We start from the raw sequence: 22,456 nt of genomic DNA, 5'->3' as shown, positions 1-22,456 counted from the left end.
TCTGTCAATCAATCCAGTATTTTAGGTATATAATTACATAATATATATTATAAGATTTTTTCCCAATAAATTGTCATGTTTTGTTGTCTCATTCTCATATTTCTTGCAGTGTATCAGAATGTGTTCTGTCTGTTGTGCATTACAGTAGTCACAGAATCCAGTAGTATGCTTCCCTATTCTGTGCAATAATTGATTTAATCCAGTATGTCCAATTCCAAGTCTTGTAATTGCCATGTTCCTTTGGATTCCTGCCCTGTCTCATATTGACACCTACTTGTTTTTGTATATTGTAAAATTCTCCCAGTGTCTGATATGTCCCAAAATTCCTGCCATAGTTTTAGTGTGTGACCTTTTATAATGGTTTTAATTTCACTTTACACAGTGGTACACTGCAAAAAAATTATTTTCAAGAAAAAAATGTCTTGGTATTTTTCTCTTGTTTTTTTAAGTAAAAATATCTAAAAATTCTTAAATTAAGATTATTGATGAGCAAAACAACCCAAGAAAATAAGTCTAGTTTTAAGACCAAAAATATCAAATTTAAGTGATTTTGTACATAAAACAAGCAAAAAAAAAATCTGCCAATGGGGCAGATTGTAAGCAAAAAACATGATTGAGATTATATGTTGATTTATCTGTGTAGTTTACAGACATATGTTTGGTATTTTCATAACAATACAGTATATTTATAATGCAATGCTAATAGGTGACCAATTTTTTTAAAAATGAAAACCGCTCTTAGCTCAATTGTCAAAATATTGAAATCTCGTTTGTTATTATATATTAATTAAAAACGGGGAACAAAATATTTTTCAAACGTTTTCATGTTTTTATTGTTGTGTGTTTCTAACTCAATTAATTTCTGTAGCCTACACTGCAAAAAAAATATTTTCAAGAATTTTTTTTATTATTTTTTTCTTGTTTTCATAAAAAATATCTAAAAATTCTTAAATTAAAATGCTTTTTCTTGATGAGCAAAACGACCCAAGAAAATAATTCAAGAAAAATTTGCTTACCCCATTGGCAGATTTTTTTGCTTTTTATGCACAAAATCTCTTAAATTTGATATTTTCGGTCTATAACTAGACTTATTTTCTTGGGTCGTTTTGCTCATCAAGAAAAAGCATTTTAATTTAAGAATTTTTAGATATTTTTCTTAAACAGGACATAAATACTTTTTTTTTTTGAAAATCATTTTTTGAGTGCAATCAAATTTTAGTAAATTCTACAATGCACAAATATGACACACAAATAAAAGTTTCATCAAAGATACTACTTCAGCGGATTTCATAAATGTGGAACAGAAAAAATAACGCAAAAGATAAACATATTTGAGAACTTATTTACTGTAATAAATGTAAGACAAAATGTTTGTTTCTGCACAATTCTATCAAACATTTTGTCTTTTTATTAAATTGACGTATTGGGCAAATGCTTTTTTTATATGCCTGCATTGCATTTAAGCCAGCAGCAAGGCTAAGCTGATTTTTAACATTGTTGGTTATTCTTCAGCAACGAGAAGAGCAGGGGGAGTTGAAATATCATGATCACATTCATCAGGATTACAGGATTTCTGTCAATCACTTTGAATGTCTGCTTAAACTTAAACTTATCTCTTTAACCAAGCATTCACCCAATTCAGCTCCTAAACACATCAAACGTAATGCTCATATCTCATTGGTCGACTTCTTTATTCGTCGGATGGAAGAGGGGAAATTCGACAAAGTGGAAAAACTTTTCACACAACGAATAACCAAGGTCAATGTAAAGTCATTTATTCATTATTTTTGCATGTAATCATGTCAAACACTCGTGCAGAATATATGCAGTTCAATGTGTAAAGAGTTTAAGGTGCTATGATGATTTTAGTGTAGTTTGTTCTTCAGTTTGATGCATTTACATTAGTCATTTAGCAGACGCTTTTGTCCAAAGCAACTTACAAATGAGGTAAACAATAGAAGCAATTATAGCAACACAAGAACAGCAGTATACATAAGTGCGCTGGAAATAGTCTCATCAAGTCCAACACAATATACATAGCCTAGTTGAGTGTCGTCCGCATAACAGTGGTAGGAAAAGCCATGTTTTCCAATGACGGAACCCAGGGATGTCTTGTATATTGAAAAGAGCAGTGGTCCAAGCACAGAGCCTTGAGGCACCCCGGTATCGAGATGTTGGGGTTCGGAGACGTCCCCTCTCCAGGAGACCCGAAATTACCTACCTCAGAGGTACGACTTGAACCATAGAAGCGCTGTGTCATAGACACCCATAGCCATGAGGGTCCACAGGAGTATGTGGTGATTGACTGTGTCAAATGCGGCAGATAGATCCAGTAAGATCAGCACCGAAGATTTGGAAGCTGCTCTTGCCTGCCTTAGGGCTTCAATGACTGAGAGCAGAGCAGTCTTAGTGGAGTGACCGCTTTTGAAACCAGACCGATTGCTATCCAGGAGGTTATTTTGTGTGAAGAAAGAGGAAAACTGAAGAGTCTTGGCAATGAAGGGAAGAAGAGAAACGGGTCTGTAGTTCTCTAGCATAGCATGATTGTTCCTTCTTATGATTCTGGAAACTTCCAGAATGAGTAAATCTCTCTCCACAGATCAAGCAGTGGTAGCTTTCTCTCCAGTGTGAACATGCCATTGGTCTTCAGGCCAACTGATTTAACAAACTTCTTAACAAACTGAAAGCATTTATGAAGTCTTTTACTTGTAAGAGTTTGCTGGTGTGTTACTAATTCGTCATGTCGACTGAAACTCTTCCCACAAACCCTACAGTGATGAGGTTTCTCTCCAGTGTGAAGTCTTTGATGGATTTTTAAGGAACTTGATGTAGTAAAGGTCTTGCACTGAGAGCATTTATAAGGTTTTTCACCTGTATGAGATCTCTGGTGCGTCACTAAATGTTCAGGCTGATTAAAAGTCTTCCAACAAACACTGCAGATATACACTCACCGGCCACTTTATTAGGTACACGTTACTAGTACCGGGTTGGACCCCCTTTTGCCTTCAGAACTGCCTTAATCCTTCGTGGCAGATTCAACAAGGTACTGGAAACATTCCTCAGGGATTTTGGTCCATATTGACATGATAACATCACACAGTTGCTGCAGATTTGTCGGCTGCATATACAGGGCACGAAGCTTCCGTTCCACCACATCTCAAAGATGCTCCATTGGGTTGAGATCTGGTGACTGTGGGGGCCATTTGAGTACAGTGAACTCATTGTCATGTTCAAGAAACCAATTTGAAATGATTCAAGCTTTGTGACATGATGCGTTATCCTGCTGGAAGTAGCCATCAGGGGATGGGTACATGGTGGTCATAAAGAGATGGACATGGTCAGAAACAATACACGATGCTCAATTGGTACTAATGGGCCCAAAGTGTGCCAAGAAAATATCCCCCACACCATTACGCCACCACCACCAGCCTAAACCATTGATACAAGGCAGGATGGATCCATGCTTTCATGTTGTTGACTCCAAATTCTGACTCTACCATCCGAATGTTGCAGCAGAAATCAAGACTCATCAGACCAGGCAACGTTTTTCCAATCTTCTTTTGTCCAATTTTGGTGAGCCTGTGTGAATTGTAGCCTTAGTTTCCTGTTCTTAGCTGTCAGGAGTGGCACCCAGTGTGGTCTTCTGCTGCTGTAGCCCATCCGCCTCAAGGTTCGACGTGTTGTGCGTTCAGAGATGCTCTTCTGTATATCTCGGTTGTAACGAGTGGTTATTTGAGTTACTGTTGCCTTTCTATCCAAATTGAATCAGTCGGCCCATTCTCCTCTGACCTCTGGCTTCAACAAGGCATTTGCGCCCACAGAACTGCCGCTCACTGGATATTTTCTCTTTTTCGGTCCATTCTCTTGAGATGGTTGTGTGTGAAAGTCCCAGATCAGCAGTTTCTGAAATACTCAGACCAGCCCGTCTGGCACCAACAACCATGCCACGTTCAAAGTCACTTAAATCACCTTTCTTTCCCATTCTGACACTCGGTTTGAACTGCAGCAGATCGTCTTGACCATGGCTGAATCCCAAACCGCCTACCTCCACACTATATAGTATGGAAGTAGGCGGTTTGGGACTCAGCCTATGTCTACATGCCTAAATGCATTGAGTTGCTGCCATGTTATTGGCTGATTAGAAATTTGCATTAATGCGCAGTTGGGCAGGTGTACCCAATAAAGTGGCCGGTGAGTGTAAGGCAGGGGTGTCCACTCCTGCTCCTGGAGGGCCGGTGTCTCTGCAGAGTCTTATTCCAACCCTAATCAAACACACCTGATCCAGCTAATCAAGGTCTTACTAGGCAGACTAGATAGTTTGAGGCAGGGGTGTTGTGGGAAGTTTTAGCTAAACTCTGCAGGACACCGGCCCCCCAGGACCGACTTTGGACACCACTGGTGTAAGGTTACTGTCCAGTGTGAAGTCTCTGATGAACTCTGAAGTGAGATTGATAAGAGAAGTTTTTTCCACAGTGAGAGCAGATGTAAGGTTTCTCTCCAGTGTGAACTCTCTGATGAACTCTGAAATGAGATTGATTAGAGAAGCTTTTTCCACAGTGAGAGCAGATGTAAGATTTCTCTCAAGAATGAATTCTCTCGTGGATTTTTAAGGAACTTGAATGAGTAAACGTCTTTTCACACTGAGAGCATTTGTAAGGTTTTTCACCTGTATGAGTTCTCTGGTGTACCACTAAACTTTCACGCTGATTAAAACTCTTCCCACAAAAATTGCAGTGATGAGGTTTCTCTCCAGTGTGAAGTCTCTGATGAACACTCAGGGTACCTGGATTAGAGAAGCTCTTACCACAGAAAGAGCAGACACAAGGTTTCTCTCCAGTGTGAAGATTCTGATGAACTCTTAAATGAGATGGATCAGAGAAGCTTTTTCCACAGTGAGAGCAGACATAAGGTTTCTCTCCAGTGTGAAGCCTCTGATGGACAATCAAAGTTCCTGAATTAGAGAAGCTCTTACCACACTGAAAGCAGACGTAAGGTTTTTCTCCTGTGTGAAGTCTCTGATGAACTCTGAAATGAGATGGATCATAGAAGCTTTTTCCACAGTAAGAGCAGACGTAAGGTTTCTCTCCAGTGTGAATTCTCTCGTGGACTTTTAAGTGACTTGAACGAGTAAACGTCTTGTCACATTGAGAGCATTTGTAAGAACCTGTATGAGTTCTCTGGTGTCTCACTAAACTTTGACGCTGATTGAAGAAACCCTTCCCACAAACACTGTAGGGATGAGGTTCCTCTTCTGTGTGAACTCTCTCATGGATTATCAGATGAGATATCTCATTAAAACGTTCATCACAGTATGAACATGGATAGAGTTTCTCTTGAGAGTGTGTTTTTTCGTGTGACTTTAAAGTGCATGACTCCGTGAAGGTTTTTCCACATTGACTGCACTGATACGGTCTCTCATTGGTGTGTAAACGCACATGTTTATTCAGATTGGATTGTTGGTTGAATGTCTTCTCACAGTGAGGACACTCATAGGGTTTCTCTCCTGTGTGAAGTCTCTGATGAACATCAAGACTTTGTTTGCTGCTGTAGTATTTGCCACATTGAGTGCAGTAGAAAGGTTTTTCACCACTGTGTCTCCTCATGTGGCCTTTCAGCTGAAATAAGAAATCAAAATCCTTCCCACATTGTTCACAGTTAAACGGCTTCTTCTTCGTCTCTCTTTGCTCTTCTGAATGAAGTTTTTTCTCTTGAGTTTGTGCTGTCAGTCGCTCTTCTGATGTTGAGGACGTTATTTCTCCATCAAAACATGATTCACTCTTCACGTCTGAAAGAAACATGATACAATTAATTTTTTTTAACTTTTATTTACACAAAGAAGGATGAATTGAGATTCTGTATCTTTTTCTATATTCACACAAAGACAATTCTCATTCCTGTTATTACAGCTGCAAAACGATTAATCGTTAATTGTTTGCAGAGTAAACGTTTTTGTATACATCAATAATCAGGGCTCACAAAATTTCAAAATCCCTGGTAACCCTTCGGGCAGGTAGTTTTCAATTTTTGATAGCCCAAAATGAATGTAAGTAGTCCGAATAAAAATGCATTGTTTAAGAGTATTGATAAATGCTGTTTTTCCATGCAAGCCAACTGTTCCTGCCCATCCGTTAGTTTACGTTCCCTGTTTATAGGCATTTTTATATTTATATATTACTATTAATTCCTGTGAGTTTCCAGCCATGAAAACTCCAAGAATTGTTTGACTTAAACCCCCATTTTATAAATCAGGTACGCCAATGATGGTTAAAACCTGAAAAATGACAATAATATTGAGGAGACATACCTGAGATAATAAACTCCTGAGCATCATTATGATTGTCTTTATATTCATCTGCTGTGGGTTCTGTTTTTATCTCCATCATCAGGTTCCTGCAGTCGATGAGTTTAACTGAACACCTCTTCAGTGTGGTCTGCAGGATCTGCTGTTGTTCTCCAGCGTTACAGACAAAATCTTTAGAGTTTAGAGTGAAAAACACTGAGGATACACAAACACATCAATCGCGAGCTCTTTCCTTCTTTCTTTCTTGGGTTTATCGGCGGACTAAAGAGCTGCAGCGCCTCCTAATGTACCTTGAGAGAGAAGACGCTCAACACTTCTGATGGTAGTTGGCAAACAAATGAGTGTGAAGCGCATAATGAAAAGTAAGTAAATTCTAAATAATCCGCTTACCGTTAAATAAATAATAACTCATAGATTATTGATTGTTTAGGACCCTCTTCTTAGAGATCATTTATTTCCAAATTTCTTAACTCTTGTCTTGGCTGGGACCACTCTCTTTCATAGCACACTCATCAACATTTTATTCATTAACATAATTTAATTCTTCCTGTCATTCATTACACAAAAGGTTGATGTTTCTTTAGGGTGTGGTCAAGGATTTCACAACACTGATTTTTAATACAGTTTGAGGGAATACAGTAGCTTACCTGCCTAGCGATTTCAGAGCTATTTACTTACTTCTCTTATAGAAAATAACTTAAACGCGCCCTCTAATGGTTAGAGGGGTTTAGTTTTTTTTGCAGCCATATTTGCAAGACATAAAAATACTCACCGTTTTACTGAAAGATATTCATCTGGCTCTGTTCCGTTATCTTATGTGCTTATCAAAAAAAGCCGCGAACTCGCATCAATTAAAAATTAACGGTGATTTCGTTTTACCTCAGGGACTTCCATTATTTTAGCGATTTAGTTTTTTCTCTTTTTTCATTTAGTAACTTAAATATCTGAGAACCAATATACATATTAGTGATTTCCGATTGATAGGTCAATTGTCAAACATTATTGAAATCTGTAAAAACTTATTTTATTTACTTGGTGGGTTTTTTCAATCTCTCCTCTTGTCCAACAGCTGCCCCCCATGGGCAAAGAGAGACGCCTGCATGGGGAGGCCCCAATACAATGGATTTCTATCTGATCGATTCACTCAGGCCAGAAATCTCCCAATGTATGGAGGTAAGGCAATTCAACTATACAGCAATGTGCAAATTTAACCATCTTGCACATAATGTTACAAATAAATTAACCCTTAAATTATACAAAGCCCAGTAGATGGAGCAATACTCCTTCATATGGTTTATTTTGTTGTTGTTTGTTTTATTCAAGTTTTGAGCATATTTTAACCAAATGTAGGCATTTAACACGTGTTTCCTTTTTCTTCTGTTCGATCCTGTTTCAATTCTGAAAAAAATAGGTTTTATGGAAATGTGTCTTCATTGCAGGCAAAAAGACATAAAAAAAAAATAGCAGGTACTCCATCTGGTGGTACTGCTGGACGCAAATGGGCTGCCACAATAAAACCCTTACTCTCCTGCCATTGAGACATAATTTGGGGATTTTCAGGGTGTTTGCCCATATTTTATTCTCCCTAAGAAGGGAGGTGACTGCAAATCTCTTCACAAGCTTCCCTTCATGATGTTAATACTGACGGATGGCAGTCAAATCCTGCACGGTAAAAAAATGCAGCAACTTTAAAAGGTTAAACGTTTTTTTAACGTCATGCTGCATTTATTTACAATGTGAAAATGTTGAAAATACCTTACATCCCAATGAGAAACGATTACCATGCGGATAGGGCTTAGGACAGTGGTTCTCAAACTTTTTCAGCGTGCGGCCCCCCTTGTACGGTGCATCCCTTCGAGCCCCCCCCCAAAGAAAATTTATGACATTCCAAAAACTTACAATTTGAATTAATCAAAACATATTAAATTATTCAATGTAGTGCTGTTGGTTAGTAGCCTTATTTTTCTGACATTTAATTACACTGAATTTATGATCAATTTTATAAAATGTTATTAAACCAGGGCCCCCCTGGCACCAACTCAGGGCCCCCCAGGGGGCCATGGCCCCCAGTTTGAGAACCACTGGCTTAGGATTCTTCTCCTGTTCGTGCAGGTTGCTTACAACTACATGAAAACTGGCTGCTTTTTCTTTTTTATTAGGGTGGCCGGTGACTTCTTTTTCGAGGGTGCACGATGGGAAGCTCATCATAACATGTATTTAGCCCGTCATGTGTGGCTCGTCATGTCAAAATACATGTCTGCTGCAGACGCTTTAAAGGGGGTTATGATAAAAGAGACGTTTGCCAGATACTCGCTTATTTTCATGTGTAATCAGTCTTGCGAGTATTTTGTGAACGTGAGTTTATTTTTTTATCATAAACCCTTTCGACGCATCTGCAGCAGGCACGTATTTTGACATGACGCATGATGCACATGGTTCACATGACACAATGATGAACACATTTGACATGACGAGTCACACGTATGACACTCCGAACACATATTTTCAATTCGCGCCCCTTAAAAGAGAAATCACCGGGTGGCCACCACTGGTCCAAGATGTCCTTTTCAAAAACAGCTTTAAAATAAATGTGTATTTTATGAGAGAAAATAATATTTAGGCACAATGTTTTTCTTAAAAAAATTATTGAATGTGTTTTCTGATTAAATAAATGCATAATGTATTGCTTCCTCAACACTCAACCTCTCAAGGGTCTGTTCTTTGCAAAAAAACAGTAAACTGTAAAATCTGTAAATGGTGATTTACTCAAACCCTGAATAGTTTACTTAAAAACAGAAAACATTTATTTAATCAGTCTCCAGAAACATCATAAGTCAGATGATTTTTTCTATCTTCTGCTTTTCAGTTTAGTAAGCAACCACATCCACACAAACAACACAGAAATTCATTTTTCTACTTAAAATATGCTGGCAATTTGCACAGACATTTTTGAGGGAATGTTCAGAATTAAAAAAAATCTTAATTTGATTAAATTTATCCTTTCTTAATATTCTTTGTTTTTTAATTATTTTAGTTTTGCAGGGGGACTTTTCTTCTACTCTTCTAGAAGGTGTTTTTACTATTTGTTAGGTCTCAACTATGTTGTCGTGCATGCTTGTGTGCGTGTGTTGGATCTGTGAAACACTTGTAATAGGATTTCGTCAGATCTGAGCTATTGGGACACTGTCGTTTTATCGCAGGTTATCAGATGTTCTTGATGTTTTTATCTTGCTTCACCACATCATCTTTTCTTCTCTCTTAGTTTTCATGTATCATCCCCTCTTCATGTCTGCTGTTTGGCACATAGTAAGCCCTAGCGTTTATCTTAAAACAAAAACAATATTTGTGTATTTACTATTTGTATCAGTAAGGCATTTAAGGCTGTATAGTCACAGCTGAAGGGTGTATGTATATATGTATGTATGTATGTATGTATGTATGTATGTATGTATGTATGTATGTATGTATATATATATATATATATATATATATATATATATATATATATATATATATATATATATATATATATATATATATATATATATATATATATATATATATATATATATACACTGAAAAAAATGATTCATTGAATTTAATCTTTTTTTTTAAGGTAAGTGGTTGCAATCAATTTTTTTAAGCTACATTTAAACAAAAAAGATTAGTAACGTAAAATAACATATAAAACTTTTGTTTAAATGTAGCTTAAATAAATTGATTGCAACCACTTACCTTAAAAAAATTGATTAAATTCAATGAATCATTTTTTTCAGTGTATTATATATATATATATATATATATATATATATATATATATATATATATATATATATATATATATATATATAATTAAAAGGGAGTAGTCCATGATGATATGCCAATTTAATTAAAATATATATATATATATATATATTTAAAGTATAACTTTTAATTAATTTGGCCTATCATCATGGACTACTTACTTTTAATTTCTTTGGCTAATGCAGAAAACAACAAATAGCAATGTGTTTGTGTCTGCATGTGTACCTGTACCAGATAAAGCTTCTGCTTCTGTCAGAACTTCCTCAACCCTCAGATTGTGCAAACCATTCCGATGCTGTCATTTTTAGCAGATTCTCACGATACCCTTGATGTCTTTATCACTGTCAAATTCAGAAATTCATTCAGAAATATCGGTTTGTTGGCAGAATCCATTATTGCTAAAAAAAACAATGTTTGTTTTGTGTATTTAGTATAATACAATGTGTTTGCATGGTTTATTGTTAGAAAAACTTTTTTCCCACATTTTTGTAGCTCCAGATATCCTTGCCTTTCTCAAACGCATTGATTTTGTACAAAGCTCATTGATCTAAAAAGCTCTGTGTCCCTGATAGGCCAGCTAATCTGTACGTTGTAATTTGGCCTGAATACCTCTGACGTCAGCCGTAAATGTGATGCTCTTTACCATTTTTAAAAGATTCGCTCACAATGCAATGCTGACAGGAGTTAATATACAGGCTGCAGGCTATTTCAGAAACGGGATGAATTATGTTAATTTCGACAGGCCCAGCAAGTAAACAGTTGCCTACAATCCGTGTGTTTGTTTGTAAATTTTATGTGTTTTAAACCATTGTCGCTTGGAGTTAGTGTTAGAATTGGGGTTTGGGTTAGTATGTCATTTTATGTATCAAAAAGTTATTCTAAACCCAAGCGACAATGGTAAAAACTGAGAAACCAATACATAAAACCATGCACGCAAAATTGGATTTTGGCGCATTTATTGCACAACTTTTCACACTGCATGCTATTTATACACATTTCATAAAAATGGGATACCAAAACATGTTACAATATTGAAACATAACTTGGATTGTGTCATTGTAATAATCATACCAAGTCTCACAAAGTTTCGTGATATAGTCACATATTTTTTTGATTCTTTTTTCGTGCTATTATCACGAAATTTCGTGTTTTTTCGTGATCGTATAACGAATTCCTGTTTTCATGTGATTATCACGTATTGGTTAATCAACTGCTTTTTCCTATTTTTAAACCATTGTCGCTTCGGTTTAGGGTTAGATTTGGTGCTTGCATTAGAATGTCACTTTATATATTGCTTTATACTATTTTTTTATTTTAAATGTCGCCTGGCGTTAGGGTTAGAGTTGGGTTTGGTTAGGGATTGCATTTTATGTAAATCTAACCCTAAACCGAAGTAATAATGGTAAGAAAATAGGACAAAACATTTGAGTAACCAATACGTGATAATCACACGAAAACAGGAATTCGTTATACGATCACAAAAAACACGAAATTTCGTGATAATAGCACGAAAAAATAATAAAAAATTGACTGTTTATCAGTCTGCTCAAAAATTGTGACATATTTCTTGGTTTCCAATTCTTTGTCAGAACAGCAATGGCTGCCTTATTTTATAGATACTGTTCATCTGGAGCGATCCACTGACATAATTAATAAAGCAAAATATTCTTAATTGGAGTAAATTCATCTTATTTTTTTTTTTTAAGCTAAAATTATGTAAAGATACAGGACAGTAGAGATGTAATTTAGCCAAAAGGCTTCCATGTTTGTTCATTCTGTTTTATCTTAGATCAACAGACACTTTCTTCCTGTATTTCATTATCTCTGACAGTAGTTCTTCTTTTACACATACACTGTAAAAAATAAATTGTTGGCTCATTTTTAGTAACTAGTTCCACAGAAATTTTACGTTCACTCAATTTCTGTCTCCAAAGTGTTTCCTGGATTGATGTTTTTTAGTTGGCCCAAACTTGACTCAAATATAAAAAAGTATGTTTGCTCAACTAGCTTTATAGTTCATTCAACTAAAATGCTTTAATCAGTTGAATCTTTAAAAACTTACAGCAGAGACTCTGTCAATTAAAATTTAAGTATTTACTCAATGTTTTATGTGTTACTTTAATTAATATTTATTATTTGAGATTTTTTTAATAACATTTTTAAATTATTTATCAAATAATTTATGCTGGTGTTGTTAACAAAATAAATAACTTCAGTCACATAAAAACAAAAGCTTTTTATTCACTTATTCACTTACACGGGTAACATCTGCAGGGTCATTTAGGAGACTTTCTTCAGCCCGTCCAAGCAGAGACTGTCTCGCTATATATCCCTCTGGTCTGCCTCTCACATCATCTTCGCTCTGGTTTGATAAACAGAGGAATATAAAAAACACATACATAAATAACATGTTTAATATAATAAAACTTCACGGTGAAAGACTTTATTCCCTAAATAACGTTAACGTTAAAGGAACACGCCCACATTTTGGGAATTTAGCTTATTCACCGTATCCCCCAGAGTTAGATAAGTCCATACATACCTCTCTCATCTCCGTGCGTGCTGTAACTCTGTCTGACGCAGCCCCCGCTAGCTTAGCTTAGCACAAAGACTGGAAATGCATGGCTCCAGCTAGTATACTGCTCCCAATAAGTGACAAAATAACGCGATCATTTTCCTATTTATGTGTTGTGATTTGTATAGTCAAACCGTGTACAAATAACAAGGTGATATGAGACACAGCGATCTTTTAACAGTATACATACTGAGAACTATATTCTCTGAAGACGAAGCACTGCCGCATGGGCGGAGTGATCTGCTCGCAGCACACAGAGAGTTCGGTCAGAGTTGTGCAAATCACTCCGCCCATGCGGCAGTGCTTCGTCTTCAGAGAATATAGTTCTCAGTATGTATACTGTTAAAAGATCGCTGTGTCTCATATTACCTTGTTATTTGTACACGGTTTGACTATACAAATCACAACACATAAATAGAAAAATGATCGCGTTATTTTGTCACTTATTGGGAGCAGTATACTAGCTGGAGCCATGCATTTCCAGTCTTTGTGCTAAGCTAAGCTAGCGGGGGCTGCGTCAGACAGAGTTACAGCACGCACGGAGATGAGAGAGGTATGTATGGACTTATCTAACTCTGGGGGATACGGTGAATAAGCTAAATTCCCAAAATGTGGGCGTGTTCCTTTAAGCCAAATTTCCCTCAAACATCACACATAATTAAACACTATTGGTCGGTTTTCTCAGACAGGGCTTTTCACTGACTAAAATAACTTACTGACATCTCTTAACATATGAGTGCTATTGTTTTGTCTCAAAATGCACGCCAGTATTGTATTATATAAGGTTTGTTTGTAAAAATGTCCCAATTATAATAAATTTTATCTTAACTAAAATAGCTCCACTTTACTTCGGTCACATAACATAACACACTTCTAATATATCTTTACAAAAATATCATTACAAAAACGTCAAGTATTTGCGTCTTTGCAGATTAATATATTCTAAAATTAACATTTAATTACAAACACTTACCTGACGTGAACTTGAGGAAACGGCTGATGACTTGTGTCCTTGTGTGAAACAGTAAGTGTTTCCGGCTGTTATATGTGCGGATTGATCTCAGATGAAATGACCTGTAATCCAGATCCTTCTGAGTTAAAACATTTTAAATTCAAAATACACAGACGCACGTACATACATACATACATGCACACACGCAAGCGCGCGCGGGGCACACGGGTACACACACGGGTATATTTAGAAGTTTTATTTAAGATTGTTATGATATTGGGACTATTTCTCCACTCGCTCCTTCAGCTCTGAAGTTCAAATTCGCAGGCAGTATGCAGCCCAGTTATAACAAATGTGAAAGATATGAAATATCATTCAACAGCGATATCATTTAAGTGCAATCCTAAAATATGATTTATAAAACGGCTAGTTCCAATCCTTGATTCTGATTGGTCAACAGGTGTGCTTTATTCACAATAAAACACTGCTATGACCGCTTTACCCAACGGTTCTATTTAATATCACTGCGCCCTTAGCAACACCCTTAGCAACACATAAACATATAATGAGACAAAGTCTGAGAACAGTTTGTTGTTTTTATTTAAGCTTTCATGTTGTTGTTCGCAGTCAGGGACTATTTTTTCTAGCGGAAGGAATGCTTTTATTGATTTAACTTCATGAAAGTTGCACTGATATTTTTTTTACTGTAATATTGTCTGGTAACCGTTTTATAAAAGCAATAAGGTACTCGAGGCAAGTGCTTTATCGTGAATAAGTAACGGCTAACAACGCCCTTCAGCCGTTACTTATTCACGATACAGCACAGCGTCTCGTACCTTATTGCTTACTTAAAACATACCGGTAAACCTTTTATTATTGAGTATAAGAAATTAAAATGAATTAAATCGCATGTTTAAACGCCACAGAGATATCAGAGCCAGCAGTCTGATGGGCTTGCCGAGTCGAGACTGCGCTAGGCAGAGTGTGAGCGCTTAAGTGTCTGTGATTTTCTGGAGCTCATCTGGAGCTCTTCTCCGTCCGAAAGTGTCCGAGTCTTTAAATAGACGCTATCTTTATTAACCGACCGCATATTTAAACTTAAAGCACATACATTCACGCCTGAACAACTCTTAAAATTACATTTTGTTACCAAATAACAGTAATATTATGAGCATTTTGTTGTCAGGAAGCATAGCTGTCATAAGTCCACATATTGACCAGATTTGTCTTAATTAGTTCAGTCAACATAGCCATTCTGAATGTTGACTGAATTTGAAAATAACCATTCATTTAATGTTTTAAACACAGATTTATCTAGACTTAAAATAATATGTCTACTCAACTAAGCCCAAACAAGAAAATTGGTTTAACTTATATATTTTTGCCCTTCCAACATTTCATTAATTGGATTTTTTAAAGTGTATATGATATATATATAAAAAAGTTTATTTTTTAAATTTATTTTTGTTTTATTATCATTTTCTGTTATGTGCACACTAAATTAAATCTGTGAAAATTGTTACTTTGTTCGTAGGAATACCAATAAATTATTACTAAAGAAATTGTGACATAATTCTTAAAAAATTAAATAGATTTTTTTTTATGTTTTTAAACATAAAAAAGTAACTTCCTGTAATGTGTAAAAATATCTTGCTTCATTACATTGATGTGCTTGAATGAACACTTTGTGCTTATATTTATTTTCTGGTTATTTCTTCTTTAATGTCATCACACCTCATTTGACATACGGTTTGTGGCATGTAGCAATTCAGTTTTACGTTACAACATTGTGATCTGGTAGTCATCCAGATTTCCTTCCACCTTCTTACTGTTCCCCATCTGTAATTTTCATTTCCTGACATGCTTAACACAAAATAATATAAGCTGAATTGACTAAAATAACCCAGTGCATTTACATACACTTCATTCTTATTAGAAAATAATAATAAATAAAAATTGATGTATACTTTTTTTAGATGATTTAGTTTTGATTTATTTTAGATTTTATTAGTCACGTAATTCTCAGTTACATATGTTTTATTTAAAAAATTACAATTGCTCTAAAATGTGGAAAATCTTAATAAAGAATGAGTAAATTACCCTAAATTTAGTGGGCTGTATGTATTTCATATGTCCACTTCTTTGTCCACTGAGAATCTGGTTCAGTTTCACTTTTCACACTTTCACTTTGTAAAGCACAGAGCGTATAAATGTTTTTATATTATTTCAAAATGTCCTTTATAGCTGCATGAATCTTTTGTATGTAGCCTAATGCTAATAGTTTTTTTCTGGTTTCTTTCTCAGACATATATTACCCATGTTGACCCGAAGAGGTCTTTGTTTTGGTTTGGAGACACAATCTGTTCTTATCTTAGCCATTTACAGGTATCTACCTAAAGTCCTACTCAGGGGTGTGTTTTCCCAATTGTACTAAAACATTAAAAACAGCATATAATAATTTAGGCGTTTCCTGAAACCATTGTTTCAACGAACATTTGAGTGCATCACAAACTTGTGTGGTTGAAACTATAGCTCTCCAGGGGTGTGTTTCCCAAAAGCAACTATGGTCGCAAGGTCAGTCGTTAGTCGTTACCAAGTTCAATGGTAACAACAACCATAGTTAGCTAACAATGCTTTTGGGAAACACACCCCAGCTGTGGTAAGCAGCACAGTTTCGTGTTAATATGACATGTAGACTCACAGCTCATGCTATTGAGTAAAATAAACAAGCAACATGCAAAACAGAATATACATCATTCCAAATCAGTACAAATTCACATTTACGTCTTTTAAACTCTAAAATGTAAACCCTGTTGTGCTTTACATATTGAAAAAAAATCAACAGTTATACAAGTGTAAAAAATTAGTATTTATTTGTTGACATTTGACTGAGACATTTAAAAGCATTTATAACCGGAAAAAAATACAATAGCTTGCTTTCTGTCTTTCTTTAGTTTGCACTGTCAAATTGGATGTTACCATCTGAGACCACACAACCAAAACCATTCATGTGGGCAACCAGACAGGAAGCTAGATCTTACTGTACACTGTGTTAAACTGAAGCTGTACACTTAGTAATAGACTTTATGCTTTCTTTAATATGATATATAACGTCTAAACAGAACAACAACTTTAAATTATACGAAAGGCGTTCTGCTTTTTTCAAAGTGACTTAAAAGGAAAACAATAAAGTGATTCGACTTATGGAGGCAATATTTGAGAAATGTTATGCAAGACACAACAAAATAATGACATACAACCTAATTACAGACAAAATGGGAACTATTTTGTAATGATACACAATAGGTTACGCATACCCGTTTCGCAATAAAAATGCATGTGTAGACTAACATTAATAAACTGATAAAACTGAAAATGAGGATCCAGCGTAAAAATGAATGAGCACTCATTCAGGAAATTGTCTAGATTTAGGCTTCTCGTAGTAGTTTTCTTTACTGAGCAAGAAGTTATTTGTTTCTTGTAGTTTTGTGGCTTTTTCTTTGGCAGGCTGCACCCCAGTCATCTCCTCATAAACAGGAACCATGGGCTGTGGCGGTTTACGTTTAGGCCGTTTACAACAGTAAATGAAAGGAAATAAGTGCAAGGGCGAGGTTAACAGAAAAGTCCATATGTTAAGGTGTGTTAGCCATGTAGGGTCTTGAAGAGACAACTTTGTTAAGTTGCTGTTGCTGACTACAAAACTACTGTTGCTGATATGACAACACAGTTTTTACGATTAGATCCAAATGGGTCGCTCAACAAAATAAGAAAGTAATAAATAAAATAGTTTTTTAAATATTGAACCTGTAAAAAAGATTTGTTGGTTAGGGTTGGGGTTAGGTTAGGGTTAGGTTGCCTTAAAATTGAGTTAATTCAACTTAATTAATTTTAAGTTGGCAGTAATAAATTCATTAATATTTACCTAAATATTAGTTAACTTAAAAAATGTTGTGTAAAAATGGTTGTGTCAACCAATATTTATAAGTTGAATTAACTTTAAATGTTTAATTTGAATTAGGTTACTTAATCTTCTAAGTTGAACTGCAAAACTGCATTACATGTGTTTATCAACAAAATAGCATATATTTTTTTACATTAAACTGTGAAAACAACTGTTTTTAAGCAAATATAAAAACAGAAGAATACTTACAACAGTAAATGGTGGCGAAGGTGACCATCATAACACCCAACAGACATGCAGCTCCAGAGATCACATATATGAGTGGCAGGTAACTCGAACAATTACAGGGCTCATGAGCTGCAACAGTGATAACAAATATGATCACATAAAGAATAACACTATCTGAAACATTACATTTTTATATCTTATGGTTATTTTTCGTATTAGAGGTTAATTGCTAGTTTGGGAATTAATTTGCTGCCATATACTACAAGTAAACAGAATGTACATGATTTCTAAAGCAACAGTTTTTATGAAATGAATGCTCAGCCGTGCAATAAATTTATAATCAAGTGCAGTTTTTTCTGTCATGAAAGTGTGATAAGAAATAAATATTTCAGCAAGTTTAAGGAATAGTTCACCAAAAGAGGACAATTCTGTCATTATTTACTCATCCTCGTGTTGCTCATGTGGTAATCACACTCTCGGAAAAAAGAATTTGTCACTGGGACTGTACCTTTTAAAAAGGTCCTAATATGTACCATTTTGGTACAGATATGTACCTTTGAGGTACCAGTATGCACTTTTTAGGTACAAAAGTGTATTTTTTAAAAGATTGCACATAGTTGACAGCCCTCATTGACATCCATAGTATATTTTTGTCTTACTTTGGACAACAATGGTTACCCATCATTTATCAAAATATCCTCTTTTGTGGTCAAGAGAATAAAGAAACTCATGTCACATGATGACAACATTTTTGGGTGAACTATCCCTGAAGGCAGAAGTTAATGATGTCAGAAGTCCAAATGCACAATTGAATGCTTTCTTAAGGAGCTATTTTGTTTGTTGGTTTTAAGCAACAAAATTTAATGGCAATTCATACACTGAAAAAAATACTTTGCTGCCTTAAAATTTTTTGTTAAATCAACTCAGATTTACAAGTCATGTCAACAGAGATGAGTTGTCACAAGAAAAGTCAACTTAATTTTATAAGTTATAACAACTCACCTGTAGTTATAACAACTCGTCTCTAGTCAAGATAAATAATAGTAAGTTGAAATTACTTGTAAATCCAAGTTGATTCAACAAAAAATTTTAAGGCAGCAAAGTATTTTTTACAGTGTACCTGTTTTACAAGGTAATTCGCATTAATTTGTACGACCACATTTGTACATTTTTGTCTGATTTACTTTCGCTCCTGTGACATTGGGGTTAGAGGTGAGGTTTCATTATTGTTTTTCCAAAATGTTGTTTTTTTATTATACACTTTGTACGAATTTCTAAATTAATACGAATTAGCCAATTTTGTAAAATACATATTTTCCTTCAAATCAGGCTGGTTTAAATATTTGTGAAATTTCTACCACAATATAATTGTGCAGTAGACTGATAAAACATTGTCTGGTATGGTGAGTCTTGATAATTGATGAAACATTTAGATAATGGGATGGGAAGTGGAGAAATAGTAAGTTTGCTTAAAGATAATGCAACCGGAAAATATATGCAACAACTATATGATGCAGTCACGCCACTATGGACAAAAATATTTTAACACCTTGTTGAATAAATGCCATGAAGAAATAAGACAATTCTGAAGGAACATTGTCATTTAAACTCAGTTAATGAGAAACATTTACTGAAGTCATGCGTCGTCTGCACAAGACAGTATGTTTAATGTTTATTACCATCAATTTTAATCTTTATAGCAAGCACAGACTTTGCTGCAATATCAAGAAAGAAGTGTGCGTTTCTGCCTGTGAAATCCCAGCTAAAGTCATTTTTGTGATTTTTTTATATAGAATCATGTAAATAACTTTCTGTGAAAATATCACCTTGAAATCTTTCATATTGACCGAGTAAGGTCATGTCAAGGATGAGTAAAATCAAACTTTGATGATCTTAATCTCATCATTAGATTATGAGACTTTAACCTAGATTTCACACACAGGACCACATACAGTATAGGTTAGGGGTGCGCAATCCTCAGGACAAAAAAACTCTGGTGAATACATAATGAAAGTGACATCAGTAAACTATAATGTAATATTTAAAAGGTCACCTACAGAAGTCTTCAACATAGATAAAAAACTTCATCTTGCCAGGAACGCTGATATCAAATGGAGGATCACCATAGTGGAATTCACAGTCGTACACATCTGTGTCTTGTCCTTGCAGGTTTGAGATTCTCAGATGAACGGTGTGGTTATCCAGCTTATCTTGAGCAGTGATGCGATCCTTATCATCAGAATTATTAATAAATGCTTTACTTCCTTTACGAAAATACAACACCTGTCTAGACTGTAGCAACTTGCGAGTAAGTGAAAATGCAAACAGGTTTTCCTCTTTTTTTGCAGATTCACAGACAATGTCAACAGATGCATTTCGTGTTTTGCTGATGTAAAGAAAATCCCCATCTGCTGATGTGAAAAGTCTCAAAGTTAGTAACAGTTTAATAGATAAAATACATACAAAAAATATGAAAGGGACGTGGTTTCCATCAAGATATCTTTAGACTCACACTACTCACAAAACAAAGCAAATTGTGCTTATAATAAATGCTTATGATTACAAAATATTATTAACAAACATTTCTGATATAAATTTTGTGTTGTTAATGCAATATAAATTTTTCAGATAATATTTGAACTTACCAGTTACAGAGGAAACGGTAAGAACCAAGAAAATAACATTAGCCTGATTTAAACCCAGCATTGTGAAGATTTCAAACCAGACACAGTGGTTATAACCCTGAAGTCGTTAACTATGTGTGAAAGCATCTCGCATGAAAATTAAAAGAATGAGTGCTTACTAGACTCCACCCTAAATGGATCTGGGGCTCTTAGAAGTGTGAAACGAAACCAGAAGTTGGTATTGTTGCAAATTTCATTGTCCTCATAAAAAAAGATTCTAGATTTTACTGAGACTACCAAACATTTAATCATATGATTAAGCAGACATGTCTTTACATCTTACATGGAAATTACCCATAAAAGAAAAAAAAATGAGAACAGAAGTGTAACACAGATTGGCAGTAATACTGTTTGCGCTAATACCATGCAGTAAAGTATCTTAGCATTGCATAATGAATAAAGTGGATTTCAAAAGTGGATAGTTGGATAAGCTAAGCTAAGTTGATGTATAATTTGGTTTAACACTGTCAGGTCTGTATTTTTGTTGCGAGACTTTTGCATGTGGCCAGGATTTGCAGAAGTGGGATTCAAGTATTTTAAAAATGCATTTGGAGAATGTGAATAGGTGCGGTTATTGGGTGGGCGTGTGCGCGTGTGTGTGTGCGAGTGAGACATTTTATTAATAAAAAGCAGCAGAATGAAACAGAATATTAGCACCTATCAAATTAAGCACAAAACACATAAGCACTTCTTGGATGCTGTCTTTAGAAAAGCACATAGCACACTGAAAGAAAACATTCTGTAATGATAATATGTTAAATAACAATAGATTTATTTCCAACAATTGAGTGCTGGATTAAGATACACTTGGTCTGTCCCTTCACCAAACAAATAAACCCTTTAGAAGGGCCGTACCAAAAAGGACTATTATCGTTAAGTACAACTAACTAAAATTATTGAAACATGTCTGGTAATTGAAATTCAAGAAAATATAGGCCTAAATATTAGTTAAAGAACCTGAAGTAAACGATAATTTGAAATGTTGCTTTAGCAAAAAAAGTTGATGCACTAAAATAATTTATGATGAATAAAAACCAAAACTAAAACAAAAATATATTTAACTTAAATAGCAGCTAATAAAACTAAACTAACTCTAAATTGTCCACTTCAAATGGCCCTTTGGAACTAATCTGAAAATATATTAAAGATGCAGTTTGTATTATTTGCGCCGCTGGATGGCGCCAGATCAAAAAACAACAATGATGTTGTTTACTGACGCTCTGAAGCAGCGTGGAATTATGGGATTTGTAGTCTTTAACTCAACCGCTGATGGCCATCAATCAGACGAGAAATCACGTTGATGGATAAGGTAATCAAGTCTTATAAATGTTGCGTTTGATGACATCGTTTATTTCATTATGTAAGTTTATATGTGATGTTCAAAACGAAATTTTCAGTCATAGATATTACAGTATTAGTCCAAATTCGATGGTTAACACAGCTCAGAATTAAGTTTTCAACTTACAATGATTTTTCACATAATGTATTAACAGTACAAATTTTATTGTGAAGTGTCTTAAAAATGACCATTTATATTGCTGTACTACCTTTTGATGTGCATATCGTCCGCGGGAAGACGCGCTGATTACAATCGACACACTAATGTTGTGATCAATATAAAAGCATACGTTTTTTGAAGGGTTACGAATCAAAACAACTCACCCATCACGTAAAACACAAGCAGGATCAGAATCTCAGTCTAGTTAAATGTTGTCGTGAAGCTCTCTCCATCCAGATAATGCAACAACAAATTGATCCTCTCTTCGCTTGTTCCAAACTCTTCTTGGGTCGTTTGGTTGGCCCGTACGCTAACAGGAGCTGACACAACCAGCGGCAGACGGTAAAGAGTTATCCATAAGTCCATAAGCAAGCGCATCCCACCCAGCAAAATCTGGTTGAAAAGACGTCGAAACGACGACTTCTCCAGGCGTCTTAATGACGTGAAATTCTGGTTGAAAAGTGAAAGGTGAAAAGACGTGTTTTTCATGTCGTTGAAAAGACGCCTATAAAT

The 22,456-nt window shown here is 35.2% G+C and overlaps 1 protein-coding gene and 1 pseudogene across 2 annotated transcripts; both read right to left on the bottom strand.

Moving 5' to 3' along the window:
* Nucleotides 1-1,672: 1,672 nt before the first annotated feature.
* LOC129418125 (uncharacterized) lies at nucleotides 1,673-6,650 on the bottom strand (annotated as a pseudogene).
* Nucleotides 6,651-16,488: 9,838 nt separating this feature from the next.
* On the bottom strand, nucleotides 16,489-20,563 carry cd7al (cd7 antigen-like). 2 transcript variants are annotated; one of them, XM_073869760.1, is made up of 4 exons: nucleotides 20,407-20,563; nucleotides 19,819-20,169; nucleotides 17,794-17,890; nucleotides 16,489-17,219 (listed from the first exon to the last, which is right to left on the bottom strand). In XM_073869760.1, the coding sequence occupies exons 1-4, from the start codon at nucleotides 20,465-20,467 to the stop codon at nucleotides 17,039-17,041; spliced, it is 690 nt and encodes a 229-aa protein (XP_073725861.1). In that variant the 5' UTR covers nucleotides 20,468-20,563; the 3' UTR covers nucleotides 16,489-17,038. The 2 variants fall into 2 exon arrangements, with proteins under 2 accessions (XP_073725861.1, XP_073725860.1); XM_073869759.1 differs by having other exon boundaries at nucleotides 19,819-20,172; nucleotides 20,407-20,558.
* Nucleotides 20,564-22,456: the final 1,893 nt, after the last annotated feature.

The sequence above is a fragment of the Misgurnus anguillicaudatus genome, chromosome 7 (assembly GCF_027580225.2).
Source record: "Misgurnus anguillicaudatus chromosome 7, ASM2758022v2, whole genome shotgun sequence".
In the NCBI taxonomy this organism is placed as follows: Eukaryota; Metazoa; Chordata; class Actinopteri; order Cypriniformes; family Cobitidae; genus Misgurnus; species Misgurnus anguillicaudatus.
Note: the sequence above shows the minus strand (reverse complement) of the source record. Positions and strands in the feature narration are given on the sequence as shown.

Coding starts and splice junctions, on each gene's coding strand:
- cd7al (XM_073869759.1), bottom strand. CDS start 20,467: ATGCTGGGTTTAAATCAGGCTAATGTTATTTTCTTGGTTCTTACCGTT. Junction 20,173..20,406: donor TACCGTTTCCTCTGTAACTG/GTAAGTTCAAAT, acceptor TTTTCACATCAG/CAGATGGGGATTTTCTTTAC. Junction 17,891..19,818: donor TATCTATGTTGAAGACTTCT/GTAGGTGACCTT, acceptor TCACTGTTGCAG/CTCATGAGCCCTGTAATTGT.